Source organism: Lynx canadensis, chromosome E2 (assembly GCF_007474595.2).
Source record: "Lynx canadensis isolate LIC74 chromosome E2, mLynCan4.pri.v2, whole genome shotgun sequence".
NCBI classification, from domain to species: domain Eukaryota; kingdom Metazoa; phylum Chordata; class Mammalia; order Carnivora; family Felidae; genus Lynx; species Lynx canadensis.
Window position 1 is genome coordinate 46,738,982 of NC_044317.1, and position 25,933 is coordinate 46,764,914.

The 25,933-nt window shown below is 55.3% G+C and overlaps 2 protein-coding genes across 5 annotated transcripts; one reads left to right on the forward strand and one right to left on the reverse strand.

The window, feature by feature from the left end:
- Positions 1 to 39: 39 nt before the first annotated feature.
- SIRT2 (sirtuin 2) lies at positions 40 to 17,494 on the reverse strand. Of its 3 annotated transcripts, none has more exons than XM_030297294.1 (16): positions 17,334 to 17,396; positions 16,420 to 16,466; positions 13,427 to 13,475; positions 13,085 to 13,198; positions 10,316 to 10,357; positions 10,056 to 10,162; positions 9,897 to 9,953; positions 9,332 to 9,400; positions 4,941 to 5,070; positions 3,093 to 3,152; positions 2,766 to 2,821; positions 2,512 to 2,588; positions 2,371 to 2,422; positions 1,100 to 1,170; positions 911 to 977; positions 40 to 791 (listed from the first exon to the last, which is right to left on the reverse strand). In XM_030297294.1, exons 1-16 carry the CDS (start codon positions 17,347 to 17,349, stop codon positions 633 to 635), a joined length of 1,173 nt encoding a protein of 390 aa, XP_030153154.1. In that variant the 5' UTR covers positions 17,350 to 17,396; the 3' UTR covers positions 40 to 632. The 3 variants fall into 3 exon arrangements, with proteins under 3 accessions (XP_030153154.1, XP_030153155.1, XP_030153152.1); XM_030297295.1 differs by lacking the exon at positions 16,420 to 16,466 and adding an exon at positions 13,653 to 13,766 and having other exon boundaries at positions 17,334 to 17,393; XM_030297292.1 differs by lacking the exon at positions 16,420 to 16,466 and having other exon boundaries at positions 17,334 to 17,494.
- A 231-nt stretch (positions 17,495 to 17,725) lies between these two features.
- On the forward strand, positions 17,726 to 25,909 carry NFKBIB (NFKB inhibitor beta). Of its 2 annotated transcripts, none has more exons than XM_030298724.1 (6): positions 17,726 to 17,980; positions 23,161 to 23,266; positions 23,553 to 23,679; positions 24,562 to 24,650; positions 24,740 to 25,000; positions 25,760 to 25,909. In XM_030298724.1, the coding sequence occupies exons 1-6, from the start codon at positions 17,802 to 17,804 to the stop codon at positions 25,853 to 25,855; spliced, it is 858 nt and encodes a 285-aa protein (XP_030154584.1). In that variant the 5' UTR covers positions 17,726 to 17,801; the 3' UTR covers positions 25,856 to 25,909. The 2 variants fall into 2 exon arrangements, with proteins under 2 accessions (XP_030154584.1, XP_030154583.1); XM_030298723.1 differs by having other exon boundaries at positions 17,727 to 17,980; positions 23,346 to 23,679.
- Positions 25,910 to 25,933: the final 24 nt, after the last annotated feature.

Sequence of the window (25,933 nt, forward strand, 5' to 3'; positions counted from 1 at the left end):
TGCCCGCAGAAAGGAACTGGGAGGCTGGAGAGCTGATCGTTAGTTGTTTCCGTTTTTAATTTGTCTCCAATAAGCAACATTATCTGCCCCTCCCCGCATGGGAAGTGGGTCCCAAGGGAAGGGGACCGGCACCCGCTTCGGGCGTCGGAGGCACAGACCAGGGAGGCCTTCAGGCTCAGCTCCCCCCACTGAGTGGGAGTGATGTTTGAGGGGCCCGCCCAGGGTAGGTTGGACTGGCCCGACTTGGCCACAGGCCCCAAGGAGCAGTGGAGGGCGTGGGGAGCCCTGGGAGCCCTGGGAGCCCTGGGGCCCAGGGCGGAATAGTTAGGAGTTTAGAGGCGGCCCTGGCCCGGGGAGCAGTTAGAGATGAGGGGAGGTTGACCCTCGGCCCTGCGGGTGGTTAGAGACCGCGGGCTGTTACAGCCGGGCTGCCCAGGCCTCGGCCCCTGGGAGGTGTTAGAGATCTGCCAGGGTCAGGGGGCTGGGAACCCAGTTTTGAGAGGAAGTGGTTAAGAGACTGGGACGAGGTTCTGAGCTCCCCAGATGAGAGCCGCAAGTTAGAGGGGGCCAGGGCTGGCTGGGGCTCTGCTGTCCCAGATTTGCTGGGCATCCTTCCCCGGGGGACGTGGCTGTCACTGGGGTTTCTCTCCCTCCGAGGTTCTGGCCTCCTCCTTGGCAGGAGGTGGGGACTTCCTGGGCGAAGTTGAAGGGTTGGGGTTAGGGCTCCCCGACCCCGCCTGCTGGGCATCTATGCTGGCATGCTCCTTCCGGACGAGGTCCTCCAGCTCCTTCTGCGGGGGGCAAAGTTCACCGAGGTCAGAGGTCACCGTGCATCCTGGGGTCAGAGAACCTGCGGGGCAGGGGACTAGGGACTGGGCTCAGGGTGGGCCGAGGTGGCCCAACTCCTTACCTTCCATCCAAGGAGGTCAGCAAGGGCCAGGCAGCCCTGGTCACAGTCACCCAGCCAGGCCACGTCCCTGTGGGTGGGACAGTCAGAACTCCCAGGCTTGTCCCAGGCCCCTGCCCGCTCTTCCCAGTCCCTGTATCTTCACACCCTCCCTCTCACCTTGGCCCTGACCCTCACAGGCCCAGGACTCACCGGTAGGCCTTCTTGGAGTCGAAGTCCATGCCTCCTCCCAGGCCCATCATCATCCCCAGGAAAGGGTCAGTCTGTGGGGGCGGGGGGAGAGCTCAGAGCACAGACCCTGGAGCCAGGTGGCCTGGGTTTGTTCCCTGCTCTGTGACTTTGTTCAAGTGACTTGGCCTCTCTGAACCTCAGTTTCCTTATCTGTAGAGTAGGGGCAACTACCAAACCACTCCTAGCCCTGAACCGTCGGCGGGTTAATACTTAGAAAGTACTTAGGGGGCGTCTGGCTGGCTCAGTCGGTAGAGCACGCAACTGTCTTTTATTTTTTTTTATTATTTGATGTTTATTTATTTTTGAAGGAGAGATAGAGCACAAGCAGGGGAGCGGCAGGGAGAGAGGGAGACACAGAATCTGAAACAGGCTCCAGGCTCTGAGCTGTCAGCATAGAGCCGGACGTGGGGCTCAAACCCAGGAACCGTGAGATCATGACCTGAGCTGAAGTCGGACGCTTAACCGACTGAGCCACCCAGGCGCCCCTAGAGCACACAACTCTTAATCTCAGGGTCATGAGTTCAAGCCCCATGTTGGGTGTGGAGCCGGCTTAAGATAAAAATTTAAAAAAAATTTTTGTTTTTACATTTATTTACTTTTGAGAGACAGAGAAAGACAGAGTGTGAGTAGGGGAGGGGCAGAGAGAGGGAGACACAGAATCCGAAGCAGACTCCAGGCTCCGACCTGTCAGCACAGAGCCCGACGTGGGGCTCGAACTCACAAACCGTGAGATCATGACCTGAGCCGAAGTCGGACGCATAACCGACTGGGCCACCCAGGCGCCCCAAGATAAAATTTTTAAAGATAAAAATAAATACAAAAAGGAAAGTGCTTAGGACAGCATCTGGCACACGGCATGTTTGGCCTGTTGGAGGAAGCAGCCCTCCCCAGGGATGAGGGAGGGAGGCCACCTCAGGAAAAGAGCCAAAAGAGGGAGGGGGCGCCTCCCGACCAACTCGCCCTGACTCTTCACTTGCAGGAGGCACAGAGCTCCTGTTCTGGCTCGGGTTGCTCTGAGTTGGGGTCTGTCACTTGGTTCAGAAGAGTCCCGAGCGACCCAGGGGCCTGTAGAATCTCCGAGTCGAGGTGGCCTGACCTCTGACCCTCCGGGTTCTGGAATCCCTGGCCTGAGCTGAGGGGTCCCAGGTCTCCAGGAAGGCAGCGAAAGGGAAAGTGGGACCCGGGTGGGGAGGGGGAGGGGAGGGGGGGGGCTCCAATAAGAGCCAACTCACCTGCCCGGTCTTCTCCTTGTTGATGAGCAGGCGCGGGGTAGACAGGGGTGCCCTGGGGGGTGGCGAGCCGAGTGGTAAGGACCTGTCCCGGCTCCCCCCCCTCCCCAGAGGCCCCCCCCGCGGTCCCCACTCCCAACCTACTTGCCGATGAGGGATGCAAAGGGCTGCACCTGCAGCGAGGTGCCCATGATGAGGAGAAGGTCCACCTTCAGGAAGTCCTACGAAGCGGGGGGGCCGGTGAGGGTTCCCGAGGCTCAACCGGCTGAGGCTGCGCCGCCTCCCCCTGCTTGCCCACCCGCAGCTAGTTGGGGAAGCCACCTGCCCCCGGGCACGGGCGGCTGCCCTTGCTTCAGGGGAGCGGGGAGCGTGGGGCGGGCCGGGGGTGGGGCACTTACTGACTGCATGCAGGAGAAGAACCTCGCCGGGAGGTTCTCACCGAAGAACACGATGTCTGAGGCAGAGTTGGATGGACACACGGACACAGACACAGAAAGAGAAGGTGAAACGGGAGGCAGAGACAGGCACATCGAAAGAGAGAGAGACAGAGAGAGAGAGAAAACAGGCAGGAGCAGGAGGCAGACCCGAGGGCAGTGGGGGCAGGGGCTATGGAACCCCTTCTCCGTGGGGGCAGATTCAGGGCACTGGTCAGGGACAGAGGGTGGCCAGGGGTGGGGTGGACGGGGCTCGTGGCGGGGGCGGGGGCGGGGGGGGGCCGGTCTCACCAGGCTTCACCACGCTGTGACATTTCTCACACTTGGGAGTCACCTCGGAGAAGATCTTCTCTGGGCGTGGGGAAGGGGAAGGGAGAGGACGACGTGAGCCGCTCCGGGCCCCGGGGTGTGGGGCTGCAGCCTGCCCGCCTCCTTCGTGGTCAGCAAACACGCCCCAGGCCCTGGGGGGCCTCCGGGGTGTCTGCCCGGCTCCCCTCTTAGAGAGCCGCCCCACCTCCCCCAACCCCAGGATTCCCGGGGTGTCTCCGGGCACCAGGCTACAGCTATTGAATTAAGAACAGATGAACGAGCAGAAACTTGTCCTCAGAAGGGGCGAAGGAGCCCGCCCACCCCCACCTGGGCGAAAAAGCTGTCCGGGTGGGTCTGGGAGGGGAGCCCTATTTTCTCCTGGGTGAGAGGCCTCGTGCGTCCCAGGCCTGGTGCCAGAGAGGCAGGAATATGCAGATGACCCTGGGGTGGGGACACTTCCTTAGGCCCAGCTGCTTCCCGTCCCCTGGCTCTGTGACAGACACCTCCACACACACACACACACACACACACACACACACACCAGCCTTATGACAACCACGCTCCTTACTGCTTATTGATTAAGGACGCTGGGACGCGCTGGGACACGCTGTCACAGGCAATCCACAGAGCCCTAGCTGATTTGTCCCACTATTGGTTCCTTCCTTCGACACGTATTGACAGAGCACTGTTTTACTGCCTGTCATTTTCTGAGGGATGTCGGCACTGACAGCAGGAGATTGTGCGGGCGGCGCGTGGGCCGCTGCCGCCAGCGACACGGGACGGGGTCGCGTGCGTCGCCCCTCGCCCCCCGTCCCCCCCCCCCCCCGCGCCGGAGCTATTCAAGAATCGTCGCCCCAGGGGTGGTCAGCTGGCGTTTTAGCAGAAAGGCCACACTCCGGAGGCCCCGCTACAAATGCTGCAGCTGTCCCGTCTCACACGGACACCAGGGGCTTTGTGAAACCAGCATAAAGAGCGTCACAAATGGCTTTCCCTGGGTGAAATGCGTGACTTCTCAGCCGCACAATGGATGTCAGGCAAAGGCTCTCACTGGCATTCGAGAAATGTGGACTGGCCGAATTTTTTGCCGCCTCCCCCCCCCCTTTTTTTTTTTTTTTTGACACGCTGCCCTTCCACGAACAGGGACTCGGACTTTAGCAAGCCCCGTAGCCTGCGCCTCTAGGGCCAGCCCTCCGCCCTCACCCCTGACCGAGCCTCACACTCCATGGAATCTGCTTGCCCGAATCCGACTCACGGGCTATCGGGTCCTGTGCCTCTAGCACAGGGCTGTCCAACGTGGTGGTCGCGGCCCTGGCTTTTAACGTCTCAACTCATAAAAACGACAAGAAAGATGAAAAATTCAGTTCCGTGGTCACCTTGGCTGCCATACTGGAAAGCGCAGATCGGGAATATTTCCCTCCTCTCACTCTCAGAAAGTTCTATCAGACGGTTCTGCTCTTTGCAGAATGTAGCTGCGTTTGCCTCCAGGAGCCCCTCGTGTACGGTCAGATCAGAGCCCCTCAAAGGGCAAAGAGCGAGGGTGTCATGACCGCAGAGAACAGACCAACTGGGGGCCTCTGTGCCAACGCGCATCTGTGCGGGTGGCTGAATTCGGTCCGGAGCTCGCTTCCGTTATAGCCTGGTTGTGAGCTGGAGCTGGGAGCGATGAAACCCCGCTGCCCCCTCCCATCTTGGGGGGCGGCCACTGTCTGCTAAGAAGAGCCACAGAGCAGGACAGAACGGGTGCCCGGGGGTGGGGGGGGGGCGCGGAGGCCCCCGTCGGTGGCTGCTCGGCAGAGGGCCTGCCCTCGAGGGGAGCCCGGGGCGCCTCACCTTTCATCCAGCTTAGCGTGTACTCCCGTCGGCAGAGGGCGCTGGTGCAGTGTGACGTGTAGAAGGTGCCGTGGGCCTCCACCAGGTCCTCGGGCTCCAGCCCCGCCACCCGCTCCAGGGTGTCTATGTTCTGCAGGGAGAGGAGGCAGCGGGAAGAGGCTCAGCAAGGAGACACATCCCTCCCGGGCGGCAGGCGGAGCGGGGCGTTGCCAGGAGAAGCCCGCAAGGGGCGGGGTGTGCCCGTAAACTCCTCCGGCCGCCCCGACAGTGCCACTGAAAGTGTGGAAGTCGCAGATGGCTCAAGGTGGGGCCCAAACTCCTCTGTCTGTGAGCCCAGGCCCACGCCCACCGTCAGCCCGCATGGGGTTCTTCTGCACACTCAGACACCTCTCCTAACGTCTTTCCGGAAATTTGTTTCGTCAGGGCCCCACAGCGTTAGTGCCACCTGCCAGAAATTTGTCGAAAGTAACGTACAAACCTACAATGCCTCCGTTGTAAATAGAACCCCTCAGATGTGGCATCCTTGTGCAGTGCGCAACCTGCACAGCTGTATGTGGCAGGCCTGGCCAAGCAGCAACATAAAGGAATCAGGAGGGTTTATTTGGTTCTTTGCCATCACCGTCTTCCTACTTAGCAGTCGGCTTTCTCGCCGGGGGCTGTTTCGGAGATGTCATATTAACTTGCGTTCTTTTAAGACACAGGTATTCTCCGTGTCAGATCAAGCAAGGCTATTCTTCTCTTCCACAGAGACATATGTGCTCTCATTTTGCCTCGAGCACGCAGCCCCTTGGGAGCAGCTTTTGTTTGCCCGCGAGGAATGCTGTAGAGGCAGGTGGTGACACAGCACACCCGCAGACGCCACACAGAGACGGCCGGTCACGTGCGGCCCGCAGCTGAGACTCCGCGAGCAGCCAAAAGGATTCTCTTTCAAGGGCAGACGGCCCCAGCCGCTCTCTCTGCTCCCTGCCAGCGATCAGCCTGTTCCCCAAATGCACAGACAAGAGCCACTGTTCCCAGACTCTCTGCAGCCTGTCCCCTCCCCCTGCATTAGTTTTCCCTTTGTTACTTGACTCAGTCTACTGCCTCGCTCGCTCGTGAGCCAGCAGTGTGCGTGCAAATAAATAAAGGGCCTGTAAAAGAACTACTTAAATGCCTCTGTTATTCTCTCAGGCCACTTTTGATAGAGAAACCACAAACAAGAAAACAACGAGGCTGACCTGTATGTTCCGATATTCAAATGATCTCTCCAAGATGTTAAAAGGCACAGAACAAAGGCTATGGGAAAACTATATATGAATGCGTCTATTTGTTTGCCTACGTATGGAATTTTTTTTTTGAGAGAGAGAGAGAGGGAGCAGGGGAGGGGCGGAGAGAGGGAGAGAGAGAATCCCAAGCAGGCTCCACACTGCCAGCCTAGAGCCCGACATGGGGCTCGAACCCACGAACCGTGAGATCGTGACCCAAGCCGAAGTCGGACGCTTAACCGACTGAGCCACGCAGGCGCCTCTGAAGTCTGGATTTTCATCTGGGATCTCTTGCTTTTTAAACTTTGGCTCACTTTTTGTTTCAAAACACCGTGTCCCCCCTGATGGACACGAAGGCAATGGCAGCTTTGAAAAAGCTGGGGCGCCTAGCTGGCTCAGCTGGTGGGGCGTGCAAGTCTTGATTTCGGGGTTGTGAGTTCGAGTTCTCACGCTGGGTGTAGAGATTACTTAAAAATAAAATTGAAAGAAAGAAAGAAACAAACAAACAAACAGAAAAAAGAAAGGAAGGAAGAAAAAGAAAGGAAGAAAGAGAAAGAAAGAAAGAGAGAGAAAGAGAAAGAAAGAAAGAAGAAAGACAAGAGAAAAAGAAAAAGAAAGAAAGAGAGAAAGAAAAAAGAAAAAGAAAGAAGAAAGAAAGAAGACGAAAGAAAGAAAGAAGAGAGAAAGAAAAAGAAAGAGAGAAAGAAAGAAGTGGCTATGGAAGGGTCTTCCACACAAGAAGCTAAAGAAAGCCAAGTACAAGCCCTGTGTGGAGTGTAGGTGCCACGTATATATTTAAAGGACCAGAAGCTGCCTTGCTGTGGCGCTCACAGTGGCTTGAGCCAACAGGGCGAGCGTTCTCATGTTTGAACGGATCCTTGTATCTTGAGATAAAAATAGCGTCATGCGAAGCTCCAAAAGCGCTGTGTCATCGCAATTCAGAAAGAAGTGAAGACAATGTGTTCCAGAAAACTGGGTCAGTGACTCAAAAAGCGGCCGAGGTTGACGGAGAGGGTGACGAGTGTGAAAGAAAGGCAAAGGACGGTTTCGTGACACATGAGGGGGAACATGGTTCTCCACGTTTATCTGTTTTCTGTAATAGGCCCTTCTGGAGCGGCAGGTGCAGTTAAATCCGTGCACGAAATACGGCGAGTAGGGGAGAACCGCCCGCGCCCTCCCCCGGACCCCGGCGCGGATTTATGCCGGTTTCCACGCACACACAGCCTGCAGTCCGCTTGCTTCCCAGGGAGGGCTCACGGGGTTCTGCCTCGGGCACAGCCGGGCAGTGAGCGCTCAGGGCGGCCTGCCGGCTCCACCTTCAAAACAGATTGGTAACCCGCACACTTCTCCCCTCCTTGGCCCCCACCCTGGGCCAGCCTCCATATTCTCCTGCTTGGACCGTCGCAGCAGCTTCCTCCCTGGTCTGTCCGCTATATGCAGCCGGAGGGACACCTGGCTCAGGTCACGTCCCCTGTCCTGCGGCACCGTCCTACTCAGCGGCGTAAAGGACAAAGCCCTTCCTGCGGCCCCCAGATGCCCCGCGGTCTGTCCCTGTCACCTCACTGAGCTCGCCTCCTCCATTCTCTACTGCCGTCCTCTCTGCTCATTCAGATCCAGCGTCTCGAACACGCCGAATACGGTCTCGCCTCAGGACCTTTGCCCTGGCTGTTCCCTTCGGCTGGAACACACTCTCCCCTCCAGGTCTTTGTCTAAATGGCCCCTTCTCAGTGAGGCCTTCCCTGACACCCTGTCGACAAGATGTCCTCCTTATCCATCTTGCCCAGTGTCTCTCTCCCCACATGAGATGAGCAGCTCTGGGGGGGCGGGGATGTCGCTGCCAGCAGGGCCTGGCACGGGGCCTGCGCTCTGTAAACACTCGTGGCGGAAGAGGACTACGAGGGCCGTGCTGCAGATTTCAGGCAATCGTGCCCGGAAGGCACTGGGCTTCGAGTGAGCGTTTTGTATCATGTCTGAGCCACGTCCCGTGGATAAAACTGACTCTGGGAAGAGAGGTCGGGTTTTTGCTGAGCCGGGGGGGGGGGGGGTGGTGTCCTCCTGGAAGGAGGCGGCTGTCCCTTCCCCGGCTGCCACCACCAGCCCTGGGCAGCTAGGCAGGAGCGCCTGACCCCATCTGAGAAATCTGGACTTAAAAATTCATCCTCCCCCTGGTGGCAGCCTCGCGGGCTGCAGGCTCCACACAGCCAGGTGCGGGGAGAAGTATTAGGACTCCCGTTCACGCTCACGTATTCTCTCTCTCTTTTATAATTTTGGGTTCTGAGGTCTCACGTAGAGCGTGATATCACTGCTACATTACGTAATGGATTAAAAATAATTGTCTTAATGTCTTTATTTCTGAAAGAGAGAGACGGAGGAAAAGCAGACCGGGGAGGGACAGAGAGAGAGGGAGACACGGGATCTAAAGCAGGCCTCAGCGCCGAGCCCGACGCAGGGCTGGACGCAGGGCTCAACCCCACGAGCCGGGAGATCATGACCTAAGCCAAAGTCGGATGCTTACCCGCCTGAGCCACCCAGGCGCCCCACATCGAGTAACTTCAATGCGTATTCACAGGCACTCGTAAAACACGTATTCATAAAACGAAGGTAGAGGCGCAGTTTTTACCGTTAGGGGTGCGAGACCCCCAAAACGTCTTGCTGACTAGTCCAGAAGCCAACAAGGTGAGCCGTCCTTGCCAGAGAACCCCAGGGCGAGGCCTCGGCTAAGCACCTGACACGCGTGAGCCATGGCCCGTGGCACGTACAACGCCTTAGGGCACATTATTTAAAGGTGCCCCTTCCTAACGGCTCCGTGTCCAGCAGTTGGAAAACGGTCATAATGCACAGATCCGGTTAGACCGAGTCACTCCATGGCCGGGTGCGGAAACCCCTAACCAAACACGAGATCTACAGTGCCCGTGGCAGCCCCCAGACGTGAGGTCCTGTCTCACTACGCACGGGACGGCTCCCAGAGGAGCTCGCTGTCGCGCCACCACGGACCCGAAGGGTGAAGCCGTCCTGGCCTCTGCTTCACAGAAGGGGAAACCGAGGCTGAGAGGGGGTAAGGGACGCACTGCGGGCCAGGGGGCGGGGCACTGAGGCTCCAGGACCACCCGGCCAGGCCTCCTCCCAGGGACGCCCACGGCCGCCTACCTGCGTGTAGCAGCGCAGAAGCAGCCCTTTCTCCTTCAGCAGGCGGATGAAGTAGTGACAGACGGTCGGCTGCGGGGGAGCAATGGGAACATCGTGATAATGACACAGCACGTTCGGCATGAGCCAGGAACTGTTCTAGGCGCTCTGGCTGCTTTACCTCATGGAACCATCACACGTCGGTCTGGGGTGGGGGGGGTTGGGCGGGGGGGGCACGGACCGACACCAGCCCCATTTCACAGACGAGGAAACTGAGGCACAGTTTGCCAGATCGCAGAGGTGCAGAGTTGGGTTCCGCACACAATCGGCCTGGCTCCCGTCTGGGGTCTTACATGTACTGTTAATTCAGGTAAGCCTTCCAAGAGGTTTCATAGGCTATCATCAGCTTCATTTTACAGATGAGAAAACTGAGGCTCAAGGTCACAAGGGCAGGAAGTGAGCGACCAGGAGTTGGACCCAGGCAGCCTAGAGCCCATGCGACATTTGTCTGAGAGGCCCCAGGGGAAGCCTTCCCACGCCTTGCTGTTTCCCCCAAGCTTTCCTGTCCACCAGGGAAAAGAGAGCTCACCTTGAACTGTCCAGGGTAGAGTTCCTTGGCAAGAGCAAAGAAGGGCTCTGGATGTTTCTGTGGGAGAGAGAACCGGAATCCTGATGGTGAGCTGAGCCCTGCGGTCAGGGGATCCCATCCCCCCACCATTACAGACGTTCCTCCCCGGGCAACACACACCTTGAAGTAGCCAATCTCAAAGATGGCCTCCGGGTAGGGAAGACGGTATTTCTCCAGGTTGGCGTAGAGGCCCGTGGATGGGGAGCGGAAGTCAGGGATGCCCGCGGCTGGGGGAGGAGGGGCAGGGAGCAATGGGTCAGGGACCTCGGCCCCATCTATACCACATCCTCCTCTGTCAAGGGCCCAGACGTGGCTCCCCCAGCCTCTGAAAGGGGGGCCCCCAACGTGGGAATGGCTACTGGGGGAAGGGAGGCACTTACACGTGGAGATCCCAGCTCCCACCAAACAGATGACCCTGCGACCTGGAGGAAAGGAGTTTATGCATCATGTGACAGTGTGCTCAGCCCCCCAGTGACAACGTCCTAGCCCCCAAGACTGTTTACTCAGTGCCAGGCCCTGGGGCCAACATTTCAGATGCATGGATGGCCTTCCCAATCACCTCGAGGCAGGGGGAGTTAACGTGCCCATTATACAGATGAGGAAACCAGGGCTCAGGGAGAGCAAGGGTCACACAGTCAACTGAAGGAAGAGCCGGCATGGGGACAAGGAATCTACGGGTTGAAATGATGTCAACTTAGATTCGAGAAAAGGCCACTCGGAGGGAAGTTTCTCCTTCTGACTAGTTCTAGAGAAAGCGTACGAGATCTTAGTGAGAAGGCTGGGGGGCACAGGTGTCCTGGCGAAGAGCTGTGGCTTATTGTAAAAAAACCTCTGGCCACACCTCACCTTTTTTTCCCCCTTAACTGTTTGTTTGTTTTTGAGAAAGAGAAAACACAAGCGGGGGAGGGGCAGAGAGCAGGGGAGACACAGAATCCGAAGCAGACTCCAGGCTCTGAGCTGTCTGCACAGAGCCCGATGGGGGGCTCCAACCCGCGAACCGTGAGTTCATGACCTGAGCCGAAGTTGGACACTTAACCGACTGAGCCACCCCGGCGCCCCCACGCCTCACCGTTTGGACACAGTCTTGGATGACCATCTATTTCTAGCATATCATACACATTCCTTCCTGCTCACCGGTGAGGAGGGAGGTGTCTTAGTTCAGATCTCCCCTCTGGGCTTCAGCTTCCTGCTCTGTAAAATGGGCATCCTTACAGTACTGACTTCACGGGGCCGTCGAGAGAATGAATTCATTCATGTAAAGCTTAGATCAGTGCCTGGCACTGAGCAAACACTATATACGTGTTTCTGTTATTCTTTCGAGTCAATTGTACTTCGTGAGACCCAGGATTTGTACACATGTAGGCACTTTGTTCCGCCATTTCCCCCAGCTTTCAGAAAAGAAAATAGGAAGGGGGGCCTGGGCGGCTCAGTCAGTTGAGCACCCGACTCTTGATTGCCTGACTCTTGATCTCGGTTCAGGTCATGATCTCCACTGTTCGTGAGATCAAGCCCTGCATTGGGCTCTGTGCTGACAGCATGGAGCCTGCTTGGGATTCTCTCTCTCTCTCTCTCTCTCTCTCTCTCTGCTCCTCCCCCTCTCAAGATAAATAAATAAACTAAAAAAAAAATTATAAAAAGAAAAGAAAAGAAAATGGGAAGACACGGTAGGAGTTAAATCATTTCAAAAATACTCAGGGCTGTGCAGAAATAGTCCTATCGCCTCGTCAGCTGCTGGCCGGCGGACAGCCCTGCCACGCGGTACCCTGGCACCTGCCCATCGCTGATGGACAGACACAAGTGTGAGGCCCCTGAACCGGCTACCTCCGGCGTGTCCTGTGCAAAAGAGGACGGCAAGGGTGACGAGGCCCTCCGCTCCTGGATGCCCTCGGGCCAGGCACAGCTGGGGCCAGCTGGGGCCACACCACACGGGAGGGAGCACGTGGTCTGGATTCAGGGGGCCTGGGGTCGAGTCCTGACTGCCTCTTGCCAGCTGTGTGACCCTGCAGCCAGTCACGGCCTCTCTGGGCCTCTGCTTCCTGCTCTGTCCAGATCACCCTTGTGATGACCTCACAGGTACAATGTGAAGACCAAATGACAAGGCGCCTATCAAGTGCTTAGCTCGGTTGCTGGCATATGGTGAGGGCTCGGTTAACTGCTGTCCTTTACTGTTGCCCCTCATAGGCGGCCTTATAGACAACTGTCCTAAAACCCAGGTGCAGGAGGACGGAAGGAACAAAAGCTTTGTGGCCATTGCCTGTGTTCTCCGTGGGGCGCACCCTGGCCAGGAGGAGCCCTGCAGACGGCTGGCCGGCCTGCCCCGGGAGAGGGAGGCTCAGGGCACGAAGCCTGGACGCCCGAGCAGGGAGCAGGCAGCAGCCCGAGGACAGGGAAACGGGAGAAGACGTCCTCAACAAAAGGCTGTTCAGGACCCTCAAAGGGTCGATTGTTCTAGTTGAGGACTGCCGAGGGCCCGGTTTCCCAGACTCTGGTGACCTCAACTTGCGAGAAATATACATGACACTGACACGGTGACCTAGTAGAGAGGCACCCACGTACCAGCCCTGAAACACGCTTCCTGTAATACTTGTCATAGGGTCCGCGGATCGTGCTCTGTTCCGGGCCCTCTTCCAGGCATTTCCATCTCTGTTAATTTATGGCACCCTAAGGACCCTACGAGGTATTCCTATTGGCATCACCTTCATTCTATCAAACAGGCCCGGCCGATCAGCAATGGATGTGTGACCCGGGTCTGGCCAATCAGAGACACGGAGATGGGTTTTGGGATAGGAGTCTGACCCAACGTGGCCCCAACTGGAGCCACTCTCTGCTCTTTGGCCTGGACCATTTTGCTCGAACCACTGGACGAAAGATGCCCTCTTCGGTGGGAGGGGCTAGTCCTGGCCTTCGGGACTGCCAGGTGCCACCTCTACCTCAACATGAACCCCGGACGGGGTTATTAAGGTTTCTGACATCATGGAAGCCTCTGAATCCAGCAGTGCTCAGTGCTGGGTTTTAGTTAGAGGGGCGGCACCCTCTTTCCGGTGTGCGTTGGGCTCCTCGTGTTACTTGCCAACAAAAGGTGTGACTGGCGAATGGCTCAAGTGGCCGGGGCAAAAGCAAGTCAGGGGCAACGCAGGCCCGGGTCTTACAGCGCTCGCTCTGCATGTAGCGGGTCACCCCTTCCAGGGTCAGCTCGTCCAGCAGCCGCTCCTTCTGGGTGCCCAGGCCCAGCGTCTGGGAGAAGAAATGTCGCAGGAAGTCCACTGGCCAAAAAGCAGAGAGAGAACAGCAGGGTGGGCGTTCGGTCCGGGTGCTCAAGGGCCCCGCCCCGGGATCCCCCACCCACCCTCCCGCAACCAGGGACCTCGGGCGCTGGCTCCGCACCCATTATGACATACTTTGAACGTCACCTTCGGTGGCGGCGAGGGGCAGAAATGGGATCCCTGCCCGAGGCGGCTCCCCCGGGACCCCATTCCCGGGAAGATACTCACTCTCGGCCTCTCCGCCAGCCGCTCCTCCCTCAGTGTCTGAATCTGAGTCCTGGAAGGGGTGGGGGTGGGGTGAGCAGGCCCCAGAAGTGGGGTGAGGGAGGGAGGAGAGGGGAGGGTGGCACCCGGGTCTGGGGGAAAAGCCTCCGGCTGGGAGTGGGCCCAAGGAAGTGAGGTGCGGTGGGGGGCCGGCGTGCGGGCTCTGGGGTGGGCTGCCTGGGCTGGAAACCTGGTCCTCCTACTCCCGAGGAGCGCGCAGCGGCCTGTGCGTTCTCGGCTGTTCTGAGCCTGACGCTCTTTATCTCGGGAATGGAGCTCGGAGGGCACTGCCTCGGAGGGCCACCTGAGATGAAATGGTTAACCTTCGAGAAGTGCTCCAAGCAGCAGCCGGTGGGGTTCCGGCACCCCTGCAGCCCTCCTCACTCCAGTCTCTCCTGTGAATGAGGCCAGTGGAAACGCCTCGGTCCTCACCCTGGGGCCCTGGGCTCCTGCTCGAAGCCCCGGACACCACCTTTCCGACACATCCATCTCATTGTATACTCCTCCCCTCGATCAGGCCCCCAGATGGCGGGTCTGAGACTCTGTCCTGGGCCTTCCCTACTTCCTCTCTCCACCTTTCCTGGGCTAGCTGCCTCATGGCCTTGGCCCGGGCATTGATGATGCTACCTCTTTGTCCCCGGATACGGGGTTCCCGCAGCCTCCTGGATGCCTCCCCTGAAGTGACCCCTGCCCTCTCTTTCCCACTGTGTTCCAAACTGGCCTTAGCATCTCTCCTGAACCTGCTCTTCCTCCTAGGTCCTAGCTCAGTGTGGCTTCTGTCCCCGAGTCTTTGTTTCCTTCTCCTGCCCTCCTGCCATGATGTGTCCCCCTGCCCAGGGCTCCACCTGGGTCCAGCCTGTTCCCCCTCCGGGGTCCCTGTCCTGGCCTCCTCCCTGAGCTCCCAGCCTCAGCCTTCACCTCCGATCTACTCGACGGCCCTCGGGGTGATGGCCTGGCTGTGTCAGGCCACCACCCCCTCAGCTCCAAGGGCCCCTCTTACTGGCTTCTCCAGTCTAACCGTCCAATCACCCCCGCGTATGGAGTCTGCCATGATGTTAGCTCCAAGATGGCAGGGACTTTTCGTGTTCACCGCCGGGTGCCCAGCACCAACCAACAACAGGGTCTGGCCCCTGGCAGTTGCTCCAGAACCATCCACCACTGAACGAACGGATACCTGCTGTGCGCAGGGCTGGGTCCTGCAATGGACCTCGCAAAAACCACAGTTCTGACCAACTCATTCTCCTGCTTAAAACCCCTCCGACCAGCCCCTCCCCCATCATTCTCTGCTCTGGTTCCAAGCCTTTTTGAATAGGAACTGCCCTTCCAGACGTATTTACATTTTTTTTTTATTATTGCTTTCTAAGATTACATAATCTTTGCAAAAACTCTGGCCATTAGACAATGTACGACTTGAGGCGCTTGCCTCGAGTTCCCTCACCCACCCCGGGTCAATATAACCACTATTAACAGCAGAATGGCAATCGCTCTAGATTTTTTTCCCTGCCTATAAAACTCACTATTTTTCCAGAAATGGGTCCTACCATAGTACGATGCTGCACCTCGCGGTTTCCGCAGAACAATATACTATAGATCCAGCTCCTCCTTTAAAAAAGCTACATAGTGTTGCATTGTAAGGACGCACTATACTTCATTTAACCCGTCTGCTGACAGCCATTTGGGCTGTTTCCAGTTTTGGCCTGTCACAGACAATGCTGCAATTTACATCCTCGGATCTCTCTTTCTGGGACTGAGGATCCCTTTTGAACATTAAACCTTTTGCTGTGACAGTGGTTGAGCCCTAGGAGCCAGGCGAGGGAGAAGCCCTGGCCTGGCAGGAGGCTTTTACCCCCTCAGCGTGGCCCTGCCCCGCATCTGTCAGGGGCTTTAAGCATTCCAGCTTCGGCGCTGCCCTACATCTGAACAGTGATCTCGCGTCTGTGGGTGGCCTGGCATTCTTTCAGCAGCGGACAGTGAGGCTCTGTGGAAGGACTCGAGGGCCCTGCCCCGTGTGTGGGAGCCACTTGGCCTAAGGGGGAGCCGGAGGTGCTGGTGGGGCCTTCAAGCCTCTGTGAGGTGTCCTGCCTACCTCTCCCTGAGGTGTCTGGAAGGCAACGTGCCGGGTGCTGTAGGTTGCAAAGCAGTTCCTGCTCTTCTAGCTGGGGGACAGAGGACAAGTCGCTTAACAGCTCTGCCTCGGACTCCTCATCTGTAAAATGGCCACAATAGGCCTTGCTCCCCCCAGGGATTCTGGGAAGACGAAATGAGATGATGTACACAGAGCACTGAGCAGAGTACCTGGCTGGAATAAGGACTCAATAAATGCTAACCTCGAATATAACAAGCTAACCACTCCCAGCCACCTGACTGCTGACCACATTACACCCTTCGTGTCCCCCAGTCTTTGCACAAGCTGTATCCTCTGCGTGGAGTGCCATTTCTCACTCTGCCTAAGAAAATTCTAAGTCACTCTTCGCTCACTGTGATGTGTCTGTATCTCAGTCTGACTCCTAGCCCAGCCTGTGGATTCCTCCTGGGAAGGGACTGGCTGGAATCCCTGTGGCCCCACAAAGTTTACTCTTCCTCGAGCTACTTTCAGAATCACCCTGTAGGGTCATTTTCTAGTCACTTGTCCATGAGATCTGTGAGTTCTGTGATCAAACTGGATACCTGTCTCTTCCATGCCCAGCATAAATGAAGTTCAGAAAGGACAGGGGTAGGGGGCAAGGAAAGAGAAAAGTTTGGGAGGGCAGGCCTGGAGTTAAGGGGGCACACCCCTCTCTGACAATTCCCAGAATCCACCATTCCCCAGGAGGCTGAACCGGGAGTTGGGGTAAGGGACTGGGGCAGTGAGCTGAGGGCCCTGGGGTAACTGTCTCCCCTCTGCCACCTCCCCCCCAGTGTGGGGTGCGGGAACAAGTCCATCTCTCTCCTTCCCTCCACCCTTCCCCAAATCTCACCTGAGCCTCCTGCACCTTCCCTGCCTGGGTCTCCAGAGGGTCAGAGGCTGGGGGAGGAGGGGGAGCAGACGTGGTTACAGTGCGGGGCACAGTTAAGGGGGAATGAAGGGCTTCAAAGCAGAAGGGCAGGGGGCAAGAAGACCCACCAACCTAATTATACTGGGGTGGGAGGTGGTGGCAAAAATGGAGCAGAGGGAGGGAAGGGATGGAGGGGGAAGCAGATATTACAGTGGACAGTACTGGCGGGAGAGGTGGTTAGTGAGGGACAAACAGCCTGGGACAGGAAGGTTTAGGAGAGGGAGGAGAAAGTAAGGCATACAGGGCAGGATGAGGACTTAGGAGAAGTGAGGAAGGAAATAGTGAGTGAGTGAGTGTGTGTGCGTGAGCGCGCGCGAATCCAGGGAGGGTTAGGTTTACAAACAGAGGGAAGTTTGAAAAGGAAGACAAGAGATAAGAAGAGATACTCTGACTAGAGACGAATTTAGAAAGGGAGGTGCAGTGGGGATGGTATGTTTAGGGGGGACGCAGGAACTAGAGGGAAGAGATAGGAAGGGACGCCAGGGGTCCCCTAGCATCCTACAGTTCCCCCTAACAACCAGGTACCCTTAGCAACCGGGTCTGCGGCAATCTAAATCCTTAGCAACGAGGGTCCCCAGCAACCAAGGTGCGAGAAACAGGCGATCGTTAGTAACTTGGGGGACGTGGCAAACGGACCCTCAAAATCTCGCGACCCAGAAACCCAACAATCTAGCAGGATGGATCACTTGGCAACGACCTCCCGTACCCCCAATCCCACTCTCCGCCATGCAGTCCCAACCTCCAGCCCCACCATGCCCATTCTCGGGCCCCGGGGCCTGCAGCCCTCAGCCAGGCCCCGGCGCGGCCCGACCCTCCCACCGGGGCCCCCGACTCACGGTCCGGCTCGGCCATGGGCGCGGGGCGGGGGCCCTCGGTGCTGTCACCGACTGCTCTGTCCCGTGACGGCACCGGAAACAGGAGGGGCAGAGACCAGGCAGAGAACTACAACTCCCGGCAACCATCGCGGATGCATACAGGCTTTCACACAACGTCCGGGGAGCGGCTCTTAGGTTAAAAAGACTTGCGGACAGGAGGACTACGAGTCCCAGAGGGCTCCGCGCCGGCAGCCATGTTGGTAAAGGGCGCCCGGAAAATGTGGGAATGGGTAGAGAGTCGCGGTCCATCTGAATACTCTGATTGGTCATGATGTGGTAAGGGGGCGGGGCGCGTACTCTTTACCTCACTCTGATTGGATAAATCAGGGGGAGTGTTGGGGAATTCCCCGCAGGGCGGAAGCGCCAGGACCTCAGGCAGAGCTTAGTTATAGGCGGGCGGCCGCTGGGACCCCTGAGGCGTCGGGGGCTATGGCGGGGGTCGCGTGCTTGGGGAAAGTTGCGGAGGCCGACGAATGGTGCGACAGTGGCCTGGGCTCTCTGGGTCCGGACGCAGCAGCCCCCGGAGGACCGGGGCTGGGCGCCGAGCTGGGCCCGGGTCTGTCGTGGGCGCCCCTCGTCTTCGGCTACGTCACTGAGGATGGGGACACGTGAGTGAACCTTAGGCTGCCAAACCGGGCCCAAGGATCCGACGTCTGATTCCTTATTAGTCTCTGAACCCGGCTTCCTAACCTTTCACTCCTGAATCTAACTTGTGATGCTTGACTTTCTGATCCCTAACCGCCAAGCCCTAACCTCAGTAAAAGCAATTTACTGTCCAACTTTGATCTTAGCGCCTTAATTTCTGATCTTGCTTTCTTGAACTCTGGTTCATAGAGAGCTCCACATCCCTATCCATTGATCCCAAAACTCTATTGATCTTCCTGACCTTATTCCTGAGACCTTTGTTAGAGCTGTAGTTCAGACAGCCCCCTCCTGACCTCCTACCTCCAAATATGATCTTTGATCCTTAGCTCCTGCTTTATGAGCCTGGGACTTAGATTTCCAAAATTAATACTTGGCCTTGACTCCAAGATTCTACCTTCTGAGCACTGATCTTAAAATCTTACATTCAAAGAGAAAACGTAAGCTCCATTATAGCAGGGTTCACGTGTGAAATATTTATTGAACACTACCAGGTTCCAGGGCCTGTTTTAGGTGCTGTGATAAAGCAGTGAAGAAAACAGACAAAAGCTTAAACCCTTGTGGAGTTTGCGTTCCAAGAGTGGGTATATCGATAGGACAGATGGACTGACAGGAAGACAGGAAGGAAACGCCGAGGGAAAAAAGGAGAAAGAAGGAAAGAAAGAGTCAGAGAAGGAAAGAAAGACACAAAGTGAGAATGAGCGAAAGAGAGAGGAAAGGAAGAAAGACAGAAAAATGAAAAACAATATAAAAGAAAGGCAGGGAAACGGTATGTCTGAAGGTAGTAAGGTCTTTGGGAAAAAATAAAGCAGGAAAATGAGACCAGTGAATTATTTGGGGGGGGGAGCACTCCATGTAGAAGGGACAATGGTTGTAAAGGCCCCTGTGACGGATTGTACTGGGTTTTTTGTTCATTGTGTTCACTCTTCTGTCCTCAGTGACCAAACAGTGCTTGACCCATAATACGCACTCAGGAAATAGTGATCTTTTTGAAGAACCAGCTTAGGTTTCATTAATTTTCTTTATTGGATTTTTGCTTTCTATTTCATTGATCTCTGTTCTGACTTTCATTCTTGCCCTTCTTTTGCTTACTTTGGGTTTAATTTGTTCTTTTTTTTGTTTGTTTGTTTTGTTTTGTTTCTTAAGGTGGCAGCTGAGCTTATCCATTTGAGACCTTTCTTTTCTAATATAGGTGTTTCATGCTGTAAATTTCCCGTAGTACTGCTTTAGCAGTCTCACAAATTCTGATATACTGTGTTTTCATTTTCATTTAATTCAATATACTTTCTAATTTCTCTTTTGATTCCTTCTTTGGCCAGTGGATTATTTAGAAGTATGTTATTTAGTTTCAAGGTATTTGGAAGGTCTTCCAAATGTCCCTTTTTCAATTGATTTTTTAAAAAGTTTTATTTATTTAAGTAATCTCTACACCCCATGCGGGGCTTGAACTCATGACCCCAGGATCAGGAGTCACATGATCTTCTGACTGAGCCAGCCAGGTGCCCTTTTTTTTTTTTTAATTGATTTTCAATTTAATTCCATTGTAGACTGAGAACATACTTTATGTGACTTGAATCCTCTTAAACTTATTAAGAATTGTTTTATGGTGGAGAACATTATGTGTGCACTTGAATGGATATTCTGTTGTTGGGTACAGTGTTCTCTATTTTTTTTAAAAAACTTTTTAATGTTTATTTATTTTTGAGAGAGAGACAGAGACAGAGAGAGTGCCAGCAGGGGAGAAGCAGAGAGAGAGGGAGATACAGAATCCAAAGCAGGCTCCAGGCTCCGAGCTGTCAGCACAGTGCCCGACGCGGGGCTCGAACTCAAGAGCCATGAGATCATGACCCGAGCTGAAGTCGGATGCTTAACCGACTAAAATTTTTAAGTAATCTCTACTCCCAACGTGCGGCTCAAACTGACAACCTAGAACTCACAACCATGCTTTACTGACTGAGCCAGCCAGGCCCTCTGGCTTTACTAACTTTCTCTTTGTTCTGTTATTTAAATGGTTGGCCAACTGTGGCCTCCAGGCAAAATCTGGCCAGCCATCTGCTTTCATAAGGCTGTGAGCTACTAATGGTTTTTACATTTTCAATGGTTGAAAAAAATCAGAAGAGAAGAAGAATATTTTGCCGCAAGTGAAAGTTACGTGAAATTCACATTTCAGACTGCACAAAGAAAGTTATGTTGGAATACAGCCATGCGGGGTCATTTGTATATTGCCAGTGGCTGCTTTTGTATCACAAGTGCAGAGCTGAGTAGGTGAAAAGAGACATGGTAGGATCCACAAAGCCTAAAATCTTTAACTGGCCTTTATAGAAAAAGTTTGCTGACTTCTGCTTTTTTGGGCTTATATGTCATTTCACATAGGGTAAAAGATGAAAGAACTTTAGAAGAGAATATATTTCCATCTGTCCCCTCCTGGCCTCGACGTCATTGTTGCCATACATTCCACTTACACGTGTGTCCTAAACTCCCCCATACTTTGTTAGTATTTTTGTTTAAACAGTCAGCTATTTTTCCAAATTACCTTCTGAAGAGCCTTACAGTAACAAGAGAAAAAAAATCTTCCATATTTACCCACATAGTTACTATTTTCAGTTTTCGTTATTCTTCTCTGTCAGTTCGTATTGTGGTCTGATGTCATTTTCCTTTTGCTCGCAGATTTCCTCTAATGTTGCTTTGGCGATATGGGTCTGCTGCTGATGAGTTTTCTCGGCGTCATTAGTTTGTCTTCATGTTTGAAAGACGTTTTCGCTGGGTTAAAGAATTCTGGGTTGACTGTCTTTAATACTTGAAAGTGGTGCTCCATTGTGTTCCCTTGCCTTATTTTTATTTTTCTGTACTTAAAGTAGTTTTGCCTCTGGCTCGTGTGAAATTTTTGTTTTCATCATTGGTTTTGAACAGGACTTTTATGTTGGGCCTTTGCATAGTTTTTTTTTGTTGTTGTTGTTGTTTTGTCTTTTTGTTTTTTTTCAGTATTTCTTGTTCTTGGGAGTCATTGAGCTTCTTGGATCTGTGGATTTGGAAAATTAAATTAAGTGTCTGACTCCGGCTCAGGTCACGATCTCGCAGTTTCTGAGTTCAAGCCCCGCAACCAGCTCAGTGCCAACAGCTCAGAGCCTGGAGCCGGCTTTGGATTCTGTGTCTCCGTCTCTCTCCGCCCCTACCTGCTCGCAGTCCGTCTCTTTCTCTCTCTTTCAAAAATAAATAAACGTTAAAAAAAATGTTCTCTTGTGTTTCATTAAGAATAGCTCTTATGGTGAAGTCTTCAAGTTTGCTAATCTTTTTTCCTGCGGTGTTTAATCTGCTACTAATCCCACCCAGTGTATTTTTCATTTCAGATGCTATAGTTTTTATCACTAGGAGTTTGGTTTGAGTCTTTTTTTTTTTTTTTTTTTTATCATCCATGTCTCTACTTAACTTTTTGAATGTTTGAGATTCACTTATAATGAACTCTTTTAATGTTTTTGTTCGTTAATTCCAACATCTGGGTCATTTCTGGGTCAATTTCAACGGATTGATCATTCTCATTATGGATCATGTTTTCCTGCTTATTTGCCTACCTGGTAATCTTTGATTAGATGCCAAATATTGTGAATTTTACCTTGTTAGGCCAGCAAGTTGTGGATTCCTATAAATATTGTTGAGTGTTGTTTTGGGATGCAGTTAAACTACTTGTAAGCAGTTCGGGCTATCTGGGTGGCTTAGTTGGTTGAGTGACTTCTGCTTAGGTCACGATCTCACGGTTAGTGAGTTTGAGCCCCACATCGGGCTCGGTACTGATAGCTTAGAGCCTGGAGCCTGCTTGGGATTCTGTGTCTCCCTCTCTCTCTCTGCCCCCCTTCCTTACTTGCCTTCTGTCTGTCTGTCTCTCTCTCTCTCTCTTTCTCTCTCTCTCAAAAATAGATAAACATTAAAAAAAAAAACCAACTACTTGTAAGCGGATTGATCCTTTGGGGTTTTGCTTTTATGATTTGTTGGGTGGGTCCTGAGCAGCCCTCATTTAGGGCTTATTATTCCCCACAACTGAGGTAAGAACCTTCCAGAGTATTCTACCCAAGGTCCTTGGGTTTTTCCTAGTCTGATTGGTGGGAACAGGCATTATTCCTGGTCTCCTGTGAGCGATGGGCATGTTTCCCTAATCTTTTTGGATGGTTTCTTCACACCCCTGCATTAATCAGCACTCTCCCAAATACTCGAGAGGCCCCTCTGTAGACCCCCCAGGGTCTCTCCCTGTTCAGCCCTCTCCTCTTGGGTTCTCTGTCCTCTGACTCTAGCTGCCTGCCTTCCCCAGCCTCCCCTCCTTCTTGCCTCGTATGCAATCTGCGAGGCCCCTCTCTGTGCGGTGTCTACTCTCAAGACGGTAAACTTGGCAATCAGTTGAAGGGCTCACCTCATTTTGTTTCCTCTTTAGGGATCATGGTCATTCATTGCATGAGGACTAGTATCTGGAAAACTGTTGCTTCCTATACCATAGTTTGTCAGATTTATCCGGTTGATTCAGATGGGAGGGAAATCTGGTCCCTGTTATTTCGTCTTGGGAGGCAGTAGAAGTCCTACATGGGGCGCCTGGGTGGCGCAGTCGGTTAAGCGTCCGACTTCAGCCAGGTCACGATCTCGCGGTCCGTGGGTTCGAGCCCCGCGTCAGGCTCTGGGCTGATGGCTCGGAGCCTGGAGCCTGTTTCCGATTCTGTGTCTCCCTCTCTCTCTGCCCCTCCCCCGTTCATGCTCTGTCTCTCTCTGTCCCCAAAATAAATAAAAACGTTGGAAAAAAAAAAAAAAAAAAGAAGTCCTACTTAATACACAGCGATTAGGGGCGCCTGGGTGGCTCAGTTGGTTAAGCATCCGACTTCAGCTCAGGTCATGATCTCGCGGTTCGTGGGTTCGAGCCCCGCATCGGGCTCCACGCCCACAGTGCGGAAGCTTGCTTGGGATTCTCTCTCTCTCTCCCTCTCTCTGCCCTTCCCCCACTCTCACTTTTTTTCTCTCTCTCTCTCAAAGTAAATAAATAAACTTAAAAAAATTTTTAAAAACCAAAGCACTGATTAAACAAATATGCTGACTTAACTGACCTGACCCTCCTAGATTCCTGACAGTTGGTTCCAGACTTCTATGCTCTGCTCCCTGTTTTTGTCTTCAGGGCATTGCACTTGGCAGTGATTCATCAGCATGAGCCCTTCCTGGATTTCCTCCTAGGCTTCGCGGCTGGCACCGAGTACCTGGACTTGCAGAATGACCTGGGCCAGGTGAGCCCCCCGGGGACAGTTCAGGGCTTGGGACTGGGTTCTCCGTGCACCCCCTGATCCCTGCCCTCTGCTCCCGCAGACAGCCCTTCACCTGGCAGCCATCCTGGGGGAGGCCTCCACAGTGGAGAAGTTGTACGCGGCGGGTGCCGGGTTGCGTGTGGCGGAGCGCGGGGGCCACACGGCACTGCACCTGGCCTGTCGCATGAGGGCACACGCCTGCGCCCGTGTGCTACTCCAGCCCCGTCCCCGGTGCGCCAGGGGAGCCCCCAACACCTACCTCGCTCAGGGCCCCGACCGCACCTCTGACGCCGACCGCCTGCCTGTCGCCTCGTACCCCGACCCCGACTCGGAGAAGGAAGATGACGAGAGCGAGGAGGATTGGAAGCTGCAGCTGGAGGCTGAAAACTATGAGGGTGAGGGGTTCTCAGGCACCGGGCAGAGCTCGGGCTCCCAGGCGGAGCGAGAATTCCCGGCTCTGGGCTCGGTTCTCCTGACTCAAGACCCAGCCCCTTGGGGAATAATACCAAGGCTTCAGGAGCCCAGGCATTGGGAACGGTCCCCAGTCGAGCCCCAGATTACTGAGACTTGGTCATGTGGAGCTCGGAACCCGGACCACTTGGGACCCAGACCTGTCACCCACAGGCCTGGAGCCACTAAGATCCAGTTGTTGGGTCCAGCTTGCCCAGCCTGAAGGCACAGCTCCCGCCCTCTCACCAACCACAGGTTCCAGCCCGCCCGGGACGAGGGAACTCAAGGCCCAGATTCCCAGAGATTGACACTGGGTTCAAGGACAGTCCTCAGCCAGGCCTCATGGGAAAAAAGGCATCTGAGTCTCGGCTCCCCCACCTCTAAGCCCGACTGCCTGGACCTAAGCCCCTTCCACAAAGGGACTGAGATCACCCAGGACCCCGTGTCTAGGGCCCATTCCACCTTCCAAGGTCGCAGGCCCTTCAACTACTCGGGACCCAGGAATTTGGGGTCCAGGCCCTTTGTGAAGTAAAGACCAGAGACTTGGTCTCCTGGTCCCAAGATCCAGGCCTCCTGTCCAAAGCCCCCAGGCTCTTCATCCATAAGCCCCAGACATGCCACCAGCCGGGCATTGGCACCCCCAGTAAGTTCCAGACCACCGAGACGTAGGCATTTGGGCTGCAGAAGCCTCTTTGACATACCCAGGAAATCAGGAGCTGTACCCCAAACTCAGTCTCCTCAGGCCACAAAGCCGTCCCCTGGGACCTTGGCATTTGAGGCCCAGGCCCCTCACCCCCATCGTCCGACACCTGTCGCCCTATCCACAGGCCATACCCCGCTTCACGTGGCCGTCATCCACAAAGACGCAGAGATGGTCCGGCTGCTCCGGGAGGCTGGAGCTGACCTCAACAAACCGGTGAGCTGCCCTGGGGAGAGGATGTGGCAGGGAGGCTTGGCCCCCAGAGTGGGGCAGGGCCTCCCTGACCCCTCTGTTGCGCCTCGCAGGAGCCCACGTGCGGCCGGAGCCCCCTGCACTTGGCAGTGGAGGCCCAAGCAGCCGACGTGCTGGAGCTTCTCCTGAGGGCAGGGGCCGACCCTGCCGCCCGCATGTACGGTGGCCGCACCCCACTGGGTAGTGCCACGCTCCGGCCCAACCCCATCCTCGCCCGCCTTCTCCGTGCACATGGAGCCGCTGAGCCCGAGGACGAGGACGACAGACCCGGCCCCTGCAGCAGCAGTAGCGACAGTGACAGCGGGGACGAGGGCGTGAGTGGGGGGGCAGGACCGGGCGGACCTGGGGGGGCAGGACCAGCCGGGGGCTCAGGGTAAACGGGCAGACGGGAAGGGGGAGAAGAGACATTAGGCAGCACGTTGAGACTGACCTCGGGCTGCTGTGATTCGAGAACTCGGGCAGCTGTGCGGGGAGACCTGGGCAGGGGTGGTGGGGAGCACGCGGGTAGTGGTGGTGGGGAACCGAAGGCAAGGGCAGAGGTGGAACTCGGGCAGAGTTAGAGAAAAGACCTCGATCGTGGTGACTGATAATGGTACTGGTTGGCAATGGTGGCTGACAGCGTAGGGAGTGATCTCACAGGGCAGGAGTCGGAGAACTCAGGCTCCGGGAAGCACTGATTCCAACCCTGGCGGCAGTGGGGAGAGACCTCCGGTGAGGAGGTTGCACTGGAGAACCCAGGTGGCAGAGACCCCACTCTGGGCAGGGACGATGTTGGGGGGGCGGCGAGGAATCTGGGTAGAGGCAGAGGGAGGGGGCGGAGGAGGGAGACCCCAGTGGCTGTGGCTGCCTAAGTACTGGGAAAGCAGTGGGGCCGGAGCCCAGGCAGTGGTGGTGGGAGAACACAGGTGACCTTGAACGTGGTGTGTGGAAAACTAAGAGCAGGGAAGTTGACGGATGACTGGGCGAGCTGGGGCTTCGAGACAAGACCCAGCTGTCGGGGTGGGTGGAAGCAGCTGGACAGCAGGCGGGGTGACAGCCGCCTGAGCCCCTGTGCCTGCCCCCTTTGTCCCCAGGATGAATACGACGACATCGTGGTCCACAGTGGCCGCGGCCAAAACCGTCTACCTCCCACCCCAGCCTCGAAACCTCTCCCTGATGACCCCGTCTGACCTCATTGTTAATAGGATTTCCAATTTAATAAAATCCCTGTTCTGACAACCAGAGACCGTTCCCGGGTCCCTGTCTGT

Excerpts from the sequence above, each read along its gene's own strand:
- SIRT2 (XM_030297292.1), bottom strand. The coding sequence starts at position 17,459 with ATGGTTGCCGGGAGTTGTAGTTCTCTGCCTGGTCTCTGCCCCTCCTGT. Across the intron at positions 13,476-17,333 it reads GCCCATGGCCGAGCCGGACC|GACTCAGATTCAGACACTGA; the intron begins GTGAGTCGGGGG and ends CACCCCTTCCAG. Across the intron at positions 3,153-4,940 it reads CACGCTAAGCTGGATGAAAG|AGAAGATCTTCTCCGAGGTG; the intron begins GTGAGGCGCCCC and ends CCCCACGCCCAG.
- NFKBIB (XM_030298723.1), top strand. The coding sequence starts at position 17,802 with ATGGCGGGGGTCGCGTGCTTGGGGAAAGTTGCGGAGGCCGACGAATGG. Across the intron at positions 23,267-23,345 it reads TGCAGAATGACCTGGGCCAG|ACAGCCCTTCACCTGGCAGC; the intron begins GTGAGCCCCCCG and ends CTGCTCCCGCAG. Across the intron at positions 23,680-24,561 it reads GGAGGCTGAAAACTATGAGG|GCCATACCCCGCTTCACGTG; the intron begins GTGAGGGGTTCT and ends CCCTATCCACAG.